Raw genomic sequence first — 18228 nt, 5'->3', positions numbered from 1 at the left:
ACACTGGAGTCTGCTGCCACACTAGTCATTAAATATTGTTAAAAACATCCCTGATCTAGAGCCCACCAACATAGGCACCTTATTAAACCAGTCTGTCGTAGCAGAGGGCGCAGACATGTTATTCGATGACTCTCATATGCAGTGGGCACTGAGTAGTCCTGCACCTTCAACGCCATCACCTAATTCGTATGATCCCAGAGAGGTAACGCAGTAGGGCATTCAGAAGCACAGGGTTTTGAAAATAACCTATGAAGGTTTAAACCCAGGTTCCAACACTTACTAGGTAATCTTTGAAGTTATTTTAGAACTCTGTGCTTCAATTTCCCTGTAAAATATGGTTAATAGTACTTCTCTTCCTACTATTAAGCAGGCTAATAAAGGTAAGGACTGAGATCAGTGCCCAGCAGAGTCATTGATTTTAAGATGTTATCAATGGTTACCCATTTTACTTCTGAGATCACGTGGCTAGTGGTGATGCTGAGATCTACACCTAGGTTTTCTGAACCTAAACTCCATGCTCTCTGTGACACCACTACCCAAGTGCTCTCCATACAATAAAAAGCGGTAAGAGGCTAATGAAATTTTTGGGAAGTACTTTATTTTATCATGTGACACCATGTAACAGCCAGATTTACAGATGCCTAACCACAGTATAGATTTGAACAGGGAAGATGGCTCAGAAATAGTAGTCTTAGTAATTCAAGTACTGACCTTTATTTGATAAAGAGTTTTGATGACTGATATATGGAGTTTTAAAATGCAATTTCATAGTTGTTTTCTTAAAAGAACTACTGTTTTGAACCACATATAAACAAGGTACAGTTTATTCACATACAGACAGTGCAGTTGAAAACAAGTTAAAAAATTCCCCATCTCAGTCCATTTTTCTCCTCTCAGCATTGCAAATGCTTCATTCTATCATCATGCTGGATTCTTACCATCTTCCAGAGCATTTCCAGGGGAATCCCTGGGAAGTAGTAAAATGTCTGTCTTCCTTAAGACACAGATAACCTGAATTTTTCTTACCACATTCTCCAATATTCCTACAACGTACACTTTCTGCTCTTCTGAAATATGCTTCCTTTAGGCACAGCAGAAAAAACATACCACTAGGAATCTGAAAGCCTAGTTTCTGGGCCTGGCTATGTCATAAACTAGAGAATAATCCCAAACGGGTCATGAAACTCCCCAGCTCTCTGTTCTTAACTGCAAAAAATAAGTCGTATTCGTTGAGTCCTTTATTATCATTTATCTTCACAGTAACCATTAGATTTAAATAAGGCAGCGTTATACTCATTTTATAGAGGAAATTCAGTCTCAAAGAGGTTACACAATCTACCTAAGATCCCACAAGTGGTAATACGACACAGCTAAACGTATACAATCTCACTCAAGACCCTAGTACTGGTACACACTGTACTCCTAAGCTGGTTCAACGGATGGAAGAGCAATTTCCCAGGTCCCTTCCAATGTTCAAATTTTAAGCTACTTCTTGCAATTTTCTCCTCTCCTTTCAACCAGTATTTTTAGAAATTAGAAAATATATATAATTTGTCACTAAATTTCATTTACCATGGTTCTGCGATTTAACCCTTTACAATTTTCTTGTATTTTTATATTAAATCCAGAGAAGTTACATTTCCTAATAGCTCCTACAACTGCCTGCCTCTCTGAAAGCTTTTTGGATCTACCTGTTGGTCAAAACAGAGATGGCTAAAATTTTGAAAATACCTTCTTATAATTTTAAGAAGTTATTCCATACATAAATAAAACAGTTCAAAACAAGAGAAGTCCTCACTAACTCTTATTCCCTGTAATAATAAAATGTACTCTCGATTTTGTCTCCACTTTCCTGTCTGCTTTCATTTGGGATACTGTTATCCTACCTCCCTGTTAAGTCTCCCTTTCCATAACAAGAAAATATCATAGTCATAAGAGTTAGGAAAACTCTTACTTTCACAATTCCATACGAAGAATAAATTAACCACCTAAATTGGACGGCGACACTTTGAATGTAAATGAGATTCCTGACATTTCCCAAGAGGCCATAAGACCAATCTAAAAGCTGATGATATGATGTGCCTAAAATTACAATTTAAGTTTTTTATTTGTAATCAATTTATATATGTGCTGCTTAGTCTTGATGATATTCATATGAACATATGCCTAAACCAAATTAAACTTTACAAGAAAATAAAATTCATTCTATCAGCAATCCTGAAAATTCAGCAAAGCCCAATAAATAGTACGTTCTCCCAAAAAGGGAGCTTTAAACATTCAGTAATTTGTATAATTTAACATGCTGAAAATGAGAAACTAAACAGGGCATGGGAATGGGGAGAACATATAGGAAAAGTAATTTCAAAATGTTCTTCATTTTGACGGTATAGCTTTCTTGTCTTCAGGAGGGATGACTTTGACCTCAAAAGTAACAAAATATTTGAGAAGGGATTTTACGTCTTTCTGTTCTAGATAGTATTCTTCTGCTATTTTCTCCGCAGTCCACGTTTCTGGATAAAGTTTATGGTTATTGAGAAGTGTCAACGCCTCTACAATGGAAATTTTGCCTTTGGGAATGTTCTTGATATTCATCATGTTAAAGTCACGGCCTTTTGCCAATCTGAACTCCTTTGGCTCTTGACGTGTTCCAGCATCTTTCACCTAGTATCAAAAAACAAAACAAAAGGCTTTCAAGATGAGAGAAAAGATTTGATATCTACTTTCACGTTTCTCAAATTTCCACTATACTTCTTCAAATAAATTCTGCACATGCTTCTCCAAACTACCTTTTCTCCTTACAATGACACGTAGTTTGATGGCACTTGTGCCCCACGGCCATTACGTAACTATAGCTCAATCACTGTTAAGAAATTTAGGTAGTTCTAGAACATTAACAGTTGACTGTATCCACTCACATTATTTCATGTATATTAAAGAACAAAAACTAATGGATTAGATTAAAACTGTCTTACAAGGGCGGAATTCTGATTCTGCCCTAAGAGCTTACTCGATAATCTTCACTCCATTTCCTAGTTTTGTATTTTATATTCAATGCCTCCAAACACCTTAAACGAATTCAAACATTGCTAGAGATCTTGCCTTGTGAGAAAAAATAAACTTATGCTTCCAATATACCCCAACAAACATAAAACAACCTATGTATACCCATCTTTCCATCTGTCTGTACCAACCAAGCGTAATCTTTGCATTGTGTGCTCTGTATGTCGTTCGTTGCTGGCCACGCCAATCATTCCTTTTTCCTTTTTCTTTCAACTGCACCTTGCCTACTCCTGCTATTTGGTCAAAATATAAAAATGCTGGGGCGCCTGGGTGGCACAGCGGTTAAGCGTCTGCCTTCGGCTCAGGGCGTGATCCCGGCGTTCTGGGATCGAGCCCCACATCAGGCTCCTCTGCTATGAGCCTGCTTCTTCCTCTCCCACTCCCCCTGCTTGTGTTCCCTCTCTCGCTGGCTGTCTCTGTCTCTGTTGAATAAATAAATAAAATCTTTAAAAAAAAAAATATATATATATATATATATATAAATAAATGCTGTAGTCAGTACCTTTTAAAATTGGCCACCAAACCTGAACCAACACTCCCTTTTATGGCTAGTTTCCTTCTTAGTTAAGCTTTAAAGATACTGATAGTTGGGATCTCTAATCCAGGATTAGATCTTAATGCAGAGGACACTTTTCAGGCTTTACGTGAACTCACTACAGCATCCGATACTACTGACCACTCCAACACCCATAATAATCTTTCCCCTTGGTTTCCATGCCACCCCTTCTCCTAGTTTTCCATTTCTCTTTCCAGTGGTTCCCTTCTTTGTTCTTGTGGATTCCCTTCAGCTGCCTCCTGAAGGTTAGCATGCTCCAAATTCTGGCCCAGGTCCTCTTTTTACTCTTTGCATTCTACTGAAGTAATCCCACATACCCCTTGGATTTTGTTAATACCTACATGTTAGTAACTTTCAAAGCTGATCTCAAACCTAGACCTCTCTTCTTACTTACAGATCTAAATTCCCAAATGCCTAATGGGCATCTTTACTTGGATAATCTACAAGCACCTCAATGGGGCGCCTGCGTAGCTCTGTCAGCTGAGTGTCCAACTCCTGATTTTGGCTCAGGTTGTGATCTCAGCGCTGTGGGACCCAGCCCTCTGTGCTCAGCAGGGAGTCTGCTTGAGGATTCTCTCTCTCTCACCCTGTCCCTCCCCCCGCTTGCACGTGTGCACACATGCCTTCTCTAAATAAAACACTTTAAAAAATTAATTTTTTAAAATCTATCAGCACCTCAAAATCAACATATCTAAAACTAAACTTACCTCTTTCCTCTGAAAATCCAATTCTATCCCCATATTCTCTATCTCAGTGACCAATATCACTTCCCTCCATATCCCATTCCAAAACTTAAAGCTTCTGTTAAATTATACTTGACCTCTCCCTCTTCCTCACAATCAGTGACCAAATCCTGTTGATAATGACTTCTAAGTCCCTCTTGAACCCATTCACTTCTCTCCCCATCGCTACGTCACCTTAGTCCAAGCCAATGAATCTTGTGGGTACTACTACAAAAGCCTTCCAATTGGTGTCCTTTGATGGCAATAAAATGCATTTTGTTCCCTCCCAGTCCATTATGAAGCCAATATGACACGAAACTCTTCAAAGACTACCCACTGTCCTCAAGATAAAACCCAAATTCCTTAGCAAGATAAGTAAGGACCTTCATGATTGGATCCCTATTACGTCCATCCTATCTCATTTCTCCCAAAAGTATTGCTCACACTTTCCCCTGACTGTAATGAACTCTTAACTGTTCTCCAAAGACATCACACACTCCTACCTTTATACTGTAACTTTGGTTTGAAACACTCTTCCCAACTTCTTCGCTTTCCAGAACTCAAAGCTTCTCTTAACTTTATATTCCCAGGTAATCCTTCTTCCACTCCATATCTACTTTTATTCAAATTTCCCTTCTGATTAATATTAAATAATGAAATTATTATGACACTGAAAAAAACTTGATAAAATTCAACATCCTCTCTTGATTAAAAAAAAAACTCTTAGCAAATTAAAAATAAAAAAGTCTCCAATGTGACAGAAGTATCTTTTAATCAGAAACCTTAGGATTTTATTATAATTAATGCTGAAACATTAGAGGCACCTTAAATAAAGGAAGAACAGGATAGAACACCAACTTTCACTGCTATGTTAATGCTACAAACATAATAAAAGTAGTATAAATATCAGAAAGAAAAATTGTAATTCTATGCAGATGACAGAAAGTATCTTCAGAAAAGTAACAGAATCAACTGAAAATCAGCTAGTAATAACAGCAACGTGGGTAGCTGCAATACAAAAATCACTCACTTTCTGCCACACTGGCAATAAATAGCTTAAAAAACTTAGGGTGAAAAAAGATCCCATAGTAAAAGCCTTCCCTTTATGCCCCATAGACTCAATAATACAAAGATGTTAATTATCAAATTAATCTATATATTTCAATTCAATTACACTCAAAATCCAAATCAGACTTATTAGACAATTTGAGGGGCGCCTGGGTGGCTCACTCAATTAAGCATCTGACTCTTGATTTCGGCTCAGGTCCTGATCTCAGGGTTGTGAGATGAACCCTGCATAGAGCTCTGTGCTCAGCGGGGAGTCCGCTTGAGAATGGCCACCTCCCTACCCCCCACCCGCCCTGCGAGTTAGGCAGGTACACTCTATCTCAAATAAATATATCTTTTTAATTAATTAAAGAACCTGACAATGTGATTCTCAAGTTCATCCGGAAAAAAAAATAGTGTGACAAGAGCCACGAAACTTATGGGGAAAAAGAAAAGTCTTAACAGGTATCAAGATACATTACAAAGCTCCATTAATTAATATAATATGATCCTAGTGTCAAAATAGAAAAATAACTAGAACTGATGAATCCATAAACAGACTTATATGTATTAGTATTTTAAGTGAGTGGAGAAAAGACTGGGTTATTCAGTAAATTATATTTAGACAACAGGTGAAAAGATCTCCACACACCAAACACTACATTTATTGCCAAATAAAGATTTTAATATAAAATATATAGTCGTAAGAGTACTAGAGAAAATAAAGAAAACCATTTTTATGTTAGAGTCCAGACTTCCAATACCATGAAGAACAAAAAGGCTAACATATCTGACAGAATTCTGAACAGCAATAAGTTAAAAAGCCACACAAAAATAAATTATTTGACATATGATATCACTAATGTCTAGAGACATCGCAAATTAAGAAAACTAGGAACTACCCAAAAGAGAAAAAGGGACAAAACATAAATAGGTACTTCAACTTTTTCATTGTCATTCCCCCATGAGTCTTTTTAGACTTCCTAATACCTCCCATAAAATTTTAATACCACTATATATCTCTTTATGTATCTATGTAACTGTACGCATTAAAACTGTTAAATTTTTTTCACTCGCCAAGGGCCAATTTTTGAATGTATGATTTAGTATAGCATAAGAAAAACAACAGTTGGAAGTTATTATTCAACACCTGCTATTGATGGAAGTATTCGACACAAAGAATATGAACATCAACCCTTCTATCTTTTTTATAGGAACATCTGGTGATAAATGAACCCTCTAATTGCTCTTACATGCAACAATTCACAAACCGTATTTTACATGAATTTTATTTCACTTATCTAATGAAAATTATATTAATAACTCTGTGCAAACAGTATTGCCTATCTAGACAGAGTACCAGAGAATTTTAGAATGGAAAGAAATCTGGGAGTTGTCATTGGCACTTCTCTCTCCTTTAATCAAACCCTTTCCCCTACCTAGAACCTTCCTGCCCCAACAAATTCATCTAGTTAACTCAGACTCATCCTTCAGTCTGGGGCTTAAATGTCACTTTCTCAGAAGCCACCCTGTCCAATCACAAACAGGTCCCTCTGATATACTCACAGTGCCTATACTTGTTCTTCACAGACGTATCAGTAATTATGTACTTTTGGTTGCTCATCTGTTTAATGTCTGTGTCCCTCACAATATTCTAAGCACTGCGAGCAAGAAGGAGGTCTGCTTTGTTCATAACTATATACAAAGCACTTGTGCCTGGCATTTATATATGGATTTACATATAGGTTCCCAGTCTCAATGTATTCTGTAATCTCCAAATTTTTACATTTCCTATCTGAACATATCTTTTAAAAAAACCCAAAACCAAACACCAACAACACAACACTAAAGGAATCCCTCAAATTAGAACAAAACTCAATCCACTGAAGGATGAGAAAACAGTATTAAGGTTCTCCTTTGGTGATTCAAATGACAACCACTAGAAGTACTTTACCAAATCCTATAAACTGTGAAATAATATCACCACTACGCGTAAGTTTTGCCAATGCACTGTATTCTGGTCACAACTATACTGACAGTTTCAAACATGCAGAGCACTCACTCTCTTTTACTACCTACCACACGTCTCTCGATCGTTTTCCTGGAGCACAAAAAAGGTTAAGTTACTTATCTGCTGAATTAAGACACACATTACCTGCACAGAAGACACAGGATCTTTGGAATCAACGTACACATCTTTTAGTAACGACAGCAGTTTGTCATCTTTTCTAGCAATTTCTCCCTTAATTTCTGGATAGCCTACGGAAAGAAAAAGAATGTCAAATACTAAAACCAAAGAAAATTTCCTCTAAGATCCTAACACTTAACACAAGACAGCCACTTTTAATTTTCTGTTTAACAACCACTCGGACAATACGGGAAGTACTGTACACGTAACTCGAAATGCTAGGTCGGGCTCGGCGTCCATCGCTCTGTGAAGATACCTAGAGAGCATTTCCGAGGCACACGATCCCTTCCATTTTCGGATTCCCTGCAGCAAGTCGGTAGCCAGTAAAGATAAAAGCCTCCGAGAGCCGAAGCAGCAGGGGCAGCGGCCGCCACCACCGGAACTACGAAGTGGGCGGAGCCGCCACTCCGCCGCGGGCGCACTGCGACTCTCTCAATGTCACCGGCCTGGTGGCTCCACCCTTCCGCGCTCGGCTGATCAGACTTTGCCGCCGACCCCAGTCCTACCCGCCCCCCACCCCCCGCCAAGATCAACCTGCGCGGAACAGCCCGGCCCGCCCCGGGAGCCCGCGCGCGGAGTTCCGAAGTGCCCTTGCACCACTTACGGCTCATCTGCTCTTGCAGGAGGCTCTTGGTGGAGGGGTGCCTGGGAGCGGGAGAGGGCTTCATCTTGCTGATTTCCCGTTCTGCCCGGCTCTCTAGGTTGACACTCCTGATTGCGCGAGACACCGAGGCCCCCATCTCCTCACAACATGATGTCCTCTGCTTCACGCTGCACGTGGAAAACACCGGCGCCTGCGACCTCTGGGACGCATCGAGCATGCGCACTGTGGGCTCGACCCCGCTACACGCCGGAAAATGGGCGCTAAGTGCGCCCGGCTCGCCCCCTAGCGGTCGGGAGGGCGCACACCGCGTGTACCCCCTGAGTCAAAAGGAGCTCCTCCCTTCTGGGCGAGAGGCTTGTGCACACCTTTGGCTGCGTCCCTCGGGAGGAGGCGGGGCTTCCGATCTGCGGAGGTTCTCACCCCTGCAGACTTGGGCACTTCGGCGGGAAGCTTTAAAACAGTGCCAGGCCTCACCGCAGACTTTGGAATTTAATTCCTCCGGAGTGAGCACCGGCTGTGTGTGGTTCAAGCTTTCCACGTGATTCCGAAGTTGCTGGCTGAATAGAGAATCAAAGTGGTAAGGACATTGACCTTGAAATCCTTTGACAGGACAGTGTAGCCAAAGAAAGGCCAATAAAAATGGAACTAAGTGCACCAGATAAGGGAAGGTCCTAAAATCACCCTTTCCTGTTTCCCAAGAGGAAAATAATGAAAGTGTGTTCTTTGGGGGAACTGGCTGGTGGGAGCAGCGTGGAACTTTTCATCTCAGGGTTGTGGGTTCGAGTTTCAGGTTGGGTACAGAGATGACTTAAAAAAATAAAAATAAATCTCAAAAAAAATAACAATAATAAAAATCTCAAAATAAGAAGTGTATTCTTTCCCAACAAGTATTTGTTCTCACTCTTTTATTTAAATGCCCTTTATGTTCCTGTGCCGAAGCCTGATGCCTTTCTGAAATACCTTGTTCTCTTTTTCTTTTTTTTTTTTTTAAAGATTTTACTTATTTATTAGACAGAGATAGAGATAGCCAGCGAGAGAGGGAACACAAGCAGGGGGAGTGGGAGAGGAAGAAGCAGGCTCCCAGCGGAGGAGCCTGATGTGGGGCTCGATCCCAGAACACTGGGATCACGCCCTGAGCCGAAGGCAGACGCTTAACCGCCCGTGCCACCCAGGGGCCCCTTGTTCTCTTTTTCTTAGATCTTTTACATCTGCCTCTCCTAAGGCAATTTGACTTGATTGTATTGTTGTGGGAAACAAAGGCAGAAGAAAAATTACTACATTTCCTTACTACATAGAGCCCACTGACAAGTCCTTGAAACAGGCAGAGTGACATTCCCCTGGGGACTCAACTGCCTCAATGTTAATACTTTGTTAAGGGCAAAAGGCACCCTAGCCCGAACCCTCCCCCTGCCCCCAGGATCCTGTAAGTCTACTTTAACATATAAAAATTCCTTTGGAAACTTCATCTCTAAACCCCCCAAGATACATGTTGGCAATCACCCCCAAGCATATGGCCCACCGATATACATCAGAAGGGTCTCATGACTAAGGTTTTATTAGACGATAATAAATGACCTTTTCCCAGCAATAGCTAGCCCCCTCAAGAAACCTTGCTTCCAGAATTCCTTAGAGACTTACACTATCCCTAACCCCCTCCCAACTTGAAAGTATATAATGGGCCAGTCCCCATGACCCTGGTGCAGCTCTTTCTACCCATGGGTCCTGTCCCCATGCTTAGTGAAATCACCTTTTTGCACCAAAGACATCTCAAGAATTCTTTCGTGGCCCTTGGCTCCCAACCCTAACGTTCTTTCCTACATCAATATTGGTTTCAGTCGTGTTGTCCTTTCTCTTCTGTTTATTTTTGATACCAACTTGTGTTATTTCTGTATACTATTAAGTTCTGAGTCACTGCATCATTCCCTAGCTTATTTCTCATTCGTCCTGCCTTTCACATTCTTTTGAAGTCAGGGAGACTTTTGTGTAACTTAGTGAAAGGAATAGCCAGTAAGATATTAGAAAAAAACACCAGTGTTGCTACACATTCTCTCTCTCTCTCCCTGCCTCCTCCTGCTCCCCATTTCTAACCAGGTTACTGTGTTGCTCCTTCTATTTACAATTCTTTAGAAATGTCATTAATCCATAAAAAGGACCCACTAAAAGCAGGGTTTCCAAAGTTACCATATTTTCCACAGACTGTGCCTGTAAGAGCTGTTTTTAGTGTTCTCAGCTTTCTTTAGGAAAATAAAGTTGGTTGGTTGTTTTTAACCAGGGAAAAGCAAGGAAAGAATTGATGTAAAGATAATTGAATAAAAATAATTTTTTAAAAATAATCAAAGAAAGGGGAAATTTTATTTAAAGAAAACTAATGTAATTATTAAATATAATACTTAATCATAGTGAGAGTATTGCAAGGAACATAGCTTGCACCATTGATTGTCATGAAATGTGTTTTTACTGGGATTGGTCTTTGAAATTGATAGAGGCTAAAGCCAGTTTTCTCTGGTGGAGTTAGTTGGGAAGTTATCCTGAAGGTGGCAGGCTGCTCCAGTATTTCTTTTTTTTTTAAATTTTTTTAATTTTTTTATTTTTTATTTTTTTTATAATGATTTTTTATTATATTATGTTAGTCACCATACAGTACATCCCCGGTTTCTGATGTAAAGTTCGATGATTCATTAGTTGCGTATAACACTCAGTGCACCATGCAATACGTGCCCTCCTTACTACCCATCACCGGCCTATCCCATTCCCCCACAACCCTCCCCTCTGAGGTCCTCAGTTTGTTTCTCATAGTCCATAGTCTCTCATGCTTCATTCCCCCTTCTGATTACCCCCCCCTTTCTTTATCCCTTTCTTCCCCTACTGATCATTCTAGTTCTTATGCTCCAGTATTTCCATCTTTGAGACCTAAGTATGCCTGTATCAAGGTGCTTTATAGCCCGGATACTCGTATTTCTATGGATGCCAAGAAATTTGCATCTGCCTCATTATGTCCATGAGCTTCAACAGTTATGATAGCACTTTCTGCTTACTGCCTGTTAAAATATTTTGAAAGTAAAAAATTCGTTTGCGTAGAAGTTTTACCACACTCATAGCAGCATTTTAAGACATACTTCTAGCAGCATAAAAGTAACGTGAGACACAAGTTACAGGAAGTGTAGGGGCTGTGGAGATTACTGAATGAAAGGTTCTTTGAATTGGCACATACAGGTAGAGTTTGGATCCAGTGTTTAAGGAGCCTCCAACCCGTGCCAGCTACGGTATCGCCTGGCCTTGTGCTGCTCAAGCCCTCAAAAAAGCAGAACAGAAGCGGAGGTACTCCCGTTGGAAATGCTCAGTCGGCGGTCATCACTTGGGAGTCATCATGGAAACAAAACCCAAATCACAAATACAAATGCATACTTCCAGCTCTTCTTGTCAAAATATGCAAAGTAACAGGAAGTCTGGGCTCAGAACTCTCCTGGCCTTCTGTTAAGGGTTGAAGCCAGGTCCCCAAGGAAAGTATGACCAGGGTGCTGCTGAGAATTAAGCATCTCTCTGAATGGAGTGTTATCATGGGTATGTGTTGATAAATTTCTTAGGATACGAATGAAATAAACCCAGGACCTTGCCAACATAATAGAATATAAATTCTATGAGGACAGAAATTTGTGTCTATTTTGTTCACTGCTATTTCATCACATTGAACAGTGCCTGACACATACTAGGTATTAAACAAGTGTCAAGTAAATATCAAATAAACCCAAAGACACGTAGGGCCCCTGAGCTGGAGACCAAGCCCTACATGGGTTCCCTCTGCCAGAAGTGGATCCTTGTGAAAATCACTCCCTCTGGTTGAGCCTACTCTCCTCATCTTCAAATCGAGATGATAGTAATTAATGGGTTTCACACAGTTGAAAAATATAACGTATATATAAAGAACATGAAGTATCTAATACATGTTTATTTCTGAGCTCTCTATTCTGTTCCATTGATCAGCATGTCTGTTTTTATGCCAATACCACACTGTCTTAATTACTGTAGATTTGTAATGTAGTTTGAAATCAGGGAGCATGAGGCTTCCAGCTTTGTTCTCAAGATTGCTTTGGAACCAGTATGTTTTTGAAAAACAGCAATGAGGGAGGACTTACCCTATAAGAGCTCAGAACACAGTATAAAATCCTACAGTATGATATTGATACAGAAGTAGGTAAATCAAACAATAAATATAATAGTGACAAGACAAATCTAGTTATGTACAGAGTGACATTTAAAATCTCCCCGTGATCTAAGGATCCACATTTTCCCCCCAAACTAATAGCCACATTTCCAATGGTGTTTATTTTCCAGCCTACCGTTTCTCCTTGCTCTCCATCTCCCTTCGTCACTTGCCGTTCCTTGTTCCTCTCCAGCTTTCCCTGCATCAGATTGCTTTCCTAGTGTAGCCGCCCCTCCACGACCCCATGATCTTGCTTTTTATGTAAGTAAGGAACGTTTCCTCATGGCTAGGTTTGGGGTTGATTCTAATGAGGTCATTTTGTTCTGTCGCCCGCAATTTAATCAGTACGATAATTCTTCATCTTGGTCCCAGTTACAGAAGGTACCCCTGACGAATTGGCAAGGGAAAAAAAATGTGCAAAGTCATAAATAACAAGCAAATGCCCAAGAACTCATTTTCATTTCGAAAGTTATGAAAACAGATGAATACGAAACAGGGAATTCCAGACGTTCTCCTTAAAAGATGTGAAATTGTAACTAGAGCAGCTTACCGTAGCTAGTGAACGCAACTCAGTAATTCCGGAGGTAGGGATCATGTTTGTTCTCTCCATCTGTCGGTCTGTCCTCAGGTCTGGCCCTTTCTTTCTCATTGTAACTGCCTCTTTCACGCTTTCTTTCATATCCATAGATTACATAATGTTTATGAATGACTGGCAGTAGACCTGCATTTGAATTTTGGTTCTATCATCCCGACTGCATGATTTCTGGGTAAGTCCCCAAATTTTTCTTTTAATCAGTTTCTTCACCTGTAAAATGGGAATAACAATACTACTCACCGGACAGGATTGCTGAGAGACATAAGCAATGTGAAGGCATAGGACTTGACATATAATAAACATACAAGAACTGCTAGCTATCTTTTATATATCAAACATATTAATATAATATGAAACATTTTAATACTTTAAGTTTGGTTAGTACTTTATAGTAATTAGTTTTTTATATAATTTATTTCATTAATACATTATTGCAATAGTCTAGTATTTTTTTTTTAAGGATTTTATTTATTTATTTGACAGAGAGACACAGAGAGAGAGGGAACACAAGCAGGGGGAGTGGGAGAGGAAGAAGCAGGCTCCCAGCGGAGGAGCCGGGATCACGCCCTGAGCTGAAGGCAGACGCTTAACGACTGAGCCACCCAGGTGCCCCAATAGTCTAGTATTTTAACCACATTAGAGGTATCTCAGACGGTGCATTTAGCCTGTTGTTTATAAAATGGTGGATACCCTAGGAGGTATATGAAGTACCCTTGCCCATAAACTTTAGTGAGCACTTTCTCATTGTCAGTTTGTGCCCTCTATCCTGATTGTCTCCTTTTTTGCTAGCTTCTCCCTCCCTCCGTCTCTAGGAATTCCCTACCTGCCCCTAAACTTGAGTGCACACAAGCCCTTGCTGAGTATCATTTCTGTTCGATGTGCCACCGTTAGCCAAGACAGGGAGGCAGGTGTGGTTGGCAGAATTCGATGACGCCTAGTGACCCCGAGCAGAGAACCCAGACAAGCCCACCTGGTCCTCCGATCTACAGAACTATGAGATAAGAAATGGATATGGTCTTAAGCCTCTAAGTTTGTGGTGACTAGCTATGCAGCATTGGAAAAAGAATACAACATAGCAGGTAGCCTGAGAGTGGGGTCGGGCCTGAAGTGGGTGGCAGTGGACCGAGGCAATCCCAGAGCCCAAGGAAGGTGTGCCTCCCCCTCTTGAAGCCACAGACCCAGGAGACTTCAAAGATTGCATCCCCCTCTCACATCTCACTCCATACAGCAAGTGCCTGACAATACGCCAAAGCACTGCACAGAGCACTAAGGATAAAGTCGAAGTCAAATCCTCGTGACCAGAAGTGACAGTACTGCGATGTAGTGTTACCACATGGGACAATGAACGGAAAGAATGTACTAGAAACAAAAACACAAGAAGATAGGGGTAAACATACATGCAGTCACACAAAGATTTTGCCAGCAAAAGAAGAAAATCACAACTTTTACAAAGATAAAAACACATGCAAATGATTTTGTTCAACTTGGAAGTGAGGGAACTGGCAAGATTCACGATCAGTTCAAAGAATCAAAACATGTGCCATCAGGGATTTAAAAAAAAAAAAAGAAGAGGGTGGTTAGGAAGAAAGAGGCGCAGAGAATAAGTTGAAACTATTGTTGAAGTCATCACAGACCAGCTGGTAGAGGTCTTTAAATGATGGAACATGGAGTTTCGTCTTTCTTTTCTCTATGTATGAAGGTCTCTTGAATGGAAGTTCGAGAGTCATAGGCCTGTTTTAGAAAAATGATGGACATCTACATAAAGGGTGGTTTGGAAGAGAGAAGCCAGGTAAGATGCTGCCATCATTGTCCACGTGGAAGGTAAGGTTCTTCTGTCCATTTTTCTTAGGGAGACTGTTACATCAGAGACCTGTGGAAGAACACCGTTAGACACACCTTCCACGTAAGCTGAATAAATAAGACAGCAACGTAGACAGTAGGATTCGTGATTGAGAGGCTGGAGCATGAAACGTAATTATCTGTTTTAATATGCTCGTGCCGCTCTTGGAGTAGGCAATCTCTTTTAGAGCTTTTGACTAAATAGAAGCTCAGAATGTACCCATGCCATCATGGTGCCCCGCAGGTTCCCAACCCCGTGGCCCCAGGCACAGCAGCACCTCTGCTTCCAGAGAAAGCTAAAAATATCACTTCTGTCTACAGCTCTCCCAGGGTGATCGAGTAAACTAACAGAGGAGGCTTCTGCTTTTGTTGAGAAAGTAGTTCGTGTACCTAGCTAGCTACATTTAGATAAGGACTTTGACCATGTTTTCTGTAAGAAACTGTACACGTCGATGCAAACAAGAATCTTACTATTTAGCTGTGTCGTTCTCTTACAAACGAGTGGCAACCCGTTTAAAAATAACTTTTGATTATGAAAATTTCACACATATTTAAATATGCTGAGGTGAGTATAATGAATTACTTTGTACCCATTACCCAGGACCAGTAATCATCAGTTCATAACCAATCTAATTTCTTCTATATACCTTTTCATTTTCCCACCTCCCCCAGTTACGATGAAGCAGATCCTGTGTATCTTAACATTCTAAGAACATCTTACCAAAAACAAGGACTGCTCTTTTAAAATGTGACTATTAAATAATAGTAGTATTTTTTAACATTTTATTTCTTATTTGACAGAGAGACAGCAAGAGAGGGAACACAAGCAGGGGGAGAGGGAGAGGAAGAAGCAGGCTTCCCATTGAGCAGGGAGCCCAACGCAGGGCTTGATTACAGGACCCTGGGATCATTACCTGAGCCAAAGGCAGACACTTAGCTGACGGAGCCACCCAGGCGCTCCAAAATAATCATAGTATTTTTAAAAGAGCTGTGAAAGAGAAAAAGGTACAGACTTTTGGGTGGGTTTACATTTGGTAAATTTGTTATTTGTTTTCAATGAACTTGAGCAATAAAGTCATAATATGGCTGTTAAACATTTCATGCTCAAAAAGCTCTTGAAATTGTGTCTTACCCTCTCTGCATACTTCACTGCCCACAGGCTTCCCTTTCACTGGCTTGCCTCTCAAAAAGACTGGGGCATTTGCTGTTCATCAGAAGAGTGACTCTGTAATCTCAAGATGCTGAAACTGAACTCACCCAGCCCATCTCTTTTTTTTTTTTTTTTAAAGATTTTATTTATTTATTTGACAGAGAGAGACAGCCAGCGAGAGAGGGAACACAAGCAGGGGGAGTGCGAGAGGAAGAAGCAGGCTCCTAGTGGATGAGCCTGATGTGGGGCTCGATCCCAGAATGCCGGGATCACGCCCTGAGCTGAAGGCAGACACTTAACGACTGTGCCACCCAGGTGCCCCAAACCCAGCTCATCTCTGTATCAATTCCTGCTACAAGGCCATTTTTGTTTTTAACTGGTTGGTTGAGCCAGACGACAAGTGAAATATGATTCATGTGAATAACAACATCCCATCCCTGCTCCCTTGCCAGCTCCCCCCTCCACCCCCCAAATTAGGGTTCTGGTTAGTGCCCAAGATGTACAACTAATAGTGTTACTTTGCATGTGAGTGACTAATGAATTTTTCATCTTCCAACTCAGAATCCAACAGAACAGACAGGAGGCTCATATACTCATGAATAGTCGTTCATGCAACAAAATTCCTAAACTTAACACATAGGACAACTAAGATCTAGAAGTGTGCTCAGCTAAATAATGGCCCCAAAGACATCAAGGTCCTAATTTTTGTAATCTGAGAAAGTATCTTAACTGTAAGAGACATTACAGGTGTGATCAATTTAAGGCTCTTGAGATTATCTTGCCCTAAACATGGTCCCAAGTTGCCTTATGAGGAGGCAGCAGAGGACGATCTGACACAGAATTAAGTGGTGTCACCACTGAGGCAAGCTGCTGCCTCACCTGCTTGAAGATGGAGGAGGAGGCCATGAGTCCAGGAAGGCTGGAAAATTCAGGGCAGCAGATTCTCCCCTACAGACTCCAGCGAGAACATGGTCCTGCAGACATCTTGATCTGGGCCAGTTAAACTGATTTCAGACTCCTAACCTCCACAGCTGTAAGAGCAGAGGTGTGTATGGTTTTAAGCCACCAGATTTGTTCTAGTTTGGTATAGCAGCCAAGGGAAACTAAGTCTTCACCGGCCCAGATAACATGGCCAAGTTGGGAGACAGCTGCACTAGACGCCATGACTTTTGGCTCCCATTTTAATGGAAAAAGAACATTTTCTAGGCAGCCCCAAGCCTTGCTTGTGACAAGGACAGGGGAGAGAGGGTGTGGAGCCTCCAACTTCCCAGGTCCAGCTCACACTAGTGGTAATGTCTTCTTGACAACCTCCTCCAACAGCGTTCCAGGCCAGCAGAACCGGAAATGCAAAGGCTCCAAGGCAGAGGCATGCTTAACATGGTGCCCACGTGTGTTGCTGTCATCCCTTCTAGAACAGCTAAGCCATAAAACCCCAGAAAAGGATCACAGGCCAGCAGAGCAACCAGTGGTGTATCTGTGTCTGATGCCAAGCAGATACACTCCTTGGTAGTGTACAAGAAAAATCGGGGGACATTTCAAGATGAATGAAGGACTTTTAACGCATGGCAGCCCAAGATACAAAAGTATGAGCTGATGTTAACATCGAGGAATATTCCTGGAAAAGGAAAACACCAAGACTTTGTGGCACACACAGAAGTGCCCAAGGATAAATGTATACATTTAGCAATAAAACTGGGCTTACCTCACGATGTGGCAAGACTAATTTGTGAGATACGTGAACAATGTCACGTGAGTGTTATTACCAGGGTTCTGTCGCCTGATGCCCCTCGGCGCTGACAGTCCTGAATTACAGTGCTTGCTCGGATTCATGCGTCACCCTACACTTCTGAATACTTCCGTCCACTAAGCCCTTGCCCAAAATAGAAAGACTAAAAAAGAAAAAGACAAAGCCTTTTCTCTCTCCATTCCACTTAAACATCGCACTAATCATTTGGGCCATGGAGTTAATCACTTTGAATCATAGGATGTTAGAGCTTAGAAATAATCTGGCATAATCAGCTCATTTCTCAATGAGAAACAGTCCACTGTCCACCCACCGCTGCCCCTCCCACTCCCACTTCCAGTGCAGGCTCCAGTCCATGTCCTGCCTGCTCCTAGCCAGCTCTCTGGAGGAGTTCAGCTGCCCATGAAGACCCAAGTTTTTTTACTTATGTCTATTTGAATTCTAAGCGTTTGAGGATACACTTTGATCATTTGGTGGAAACAAGAGAAACTAAATGTCCACTTTAGAAAAAAAAAAATTTTT

At 41.0% G+C, this 18228-nt stretch overlaps 1 protein-coding gene and 1 long non-coding RNA gene across 2 annotated transcripts; one reads left to right on the top strand and one right to left on the bottom strand.

The window, feature by feature from the left end:
* Nucleotides 1–576: 576 nt before the first annotated feature.
* On the bottom strand, nucleotides 577–8516 carry NDUFAF4 (NADH:ubiquinone oxidoreductase complex assembly factor 4). The gene is made up of 3 exons (XM_026511776.4): nucleotides 8178–8516; nucleotides 7541–7644; nucleotides 577–2661 (listed from the first exon to the last, which is right to left on the bottom strand). The coding sequence occupies exons 1-3, from the start codon at nucleotides 8392–8394 to the stop codon at nucleotides 2374–2376; spliced, it is 609 nt and encodes a 202-aa protein (XP_026367561.2). The 5' UTR covers nucleotides 8395–8516; the 3' UTR covers nucleotides 577–2373.
* Nucleotides 8299–17668, top strand: LOC113264810 (uncharacterized). The gene is made up of 4 exons (XR_003319830.4): nucleotides 8299–8754; nucleotides 13066–13145; nucleotides 14673–17007; nucleotides 17283–17668. It is a non-coding gene; the product is annotated as an uncharacterized LOC113264810 (long non-coding RNA).
* Nucleotides 17669–18228: the final 560 nt, after the last annotated feature.

This window comes from Ursus arctos, unplaced genomic scaffold, assembly GCF_023065955.2.
Source record: "Ursus arctos isolate Adak ecotype North America unplaced genomic scaffold, UrsArc2.0 scaffold_13, whole genome shotgun sequence".
NCBI classification, from domain to species: Eukaryota; Metazoa; Chordata; class Mammalia; order Carnivora; family Ursidae; genus Ursus; species Ursus arctos.
This window is presented reverse-complemented; position numbering and strand designations above follow the sequence as displayed.

Excerpts from the sequence above, each read along its gene's own strand:
- NDUFAF4 (XM_026511776.4), bottom strand. The coding sequence starts at position 8,394 with ATGCTCGATGCGTCCCAGAGGTCGCAGGCGCCGGTGTTTTCCACGTGC. Across the intron at positions 7,645-8,177 it reads CCTGCAAGAGCAGATGAGCC|GCTATCCAGAAATTAAGGGA; the intron begins GTAAGTGGTGCA and ends TTCTTTCCGTAG. Across the intron at positions 2,662-7,540 it reads ATCCTGTGTCTTCTGTGCAG|GTGAAAGATGCTGGAACACG; the intron begins GTAATGTGTGTC and ends TTTTGATACTAG.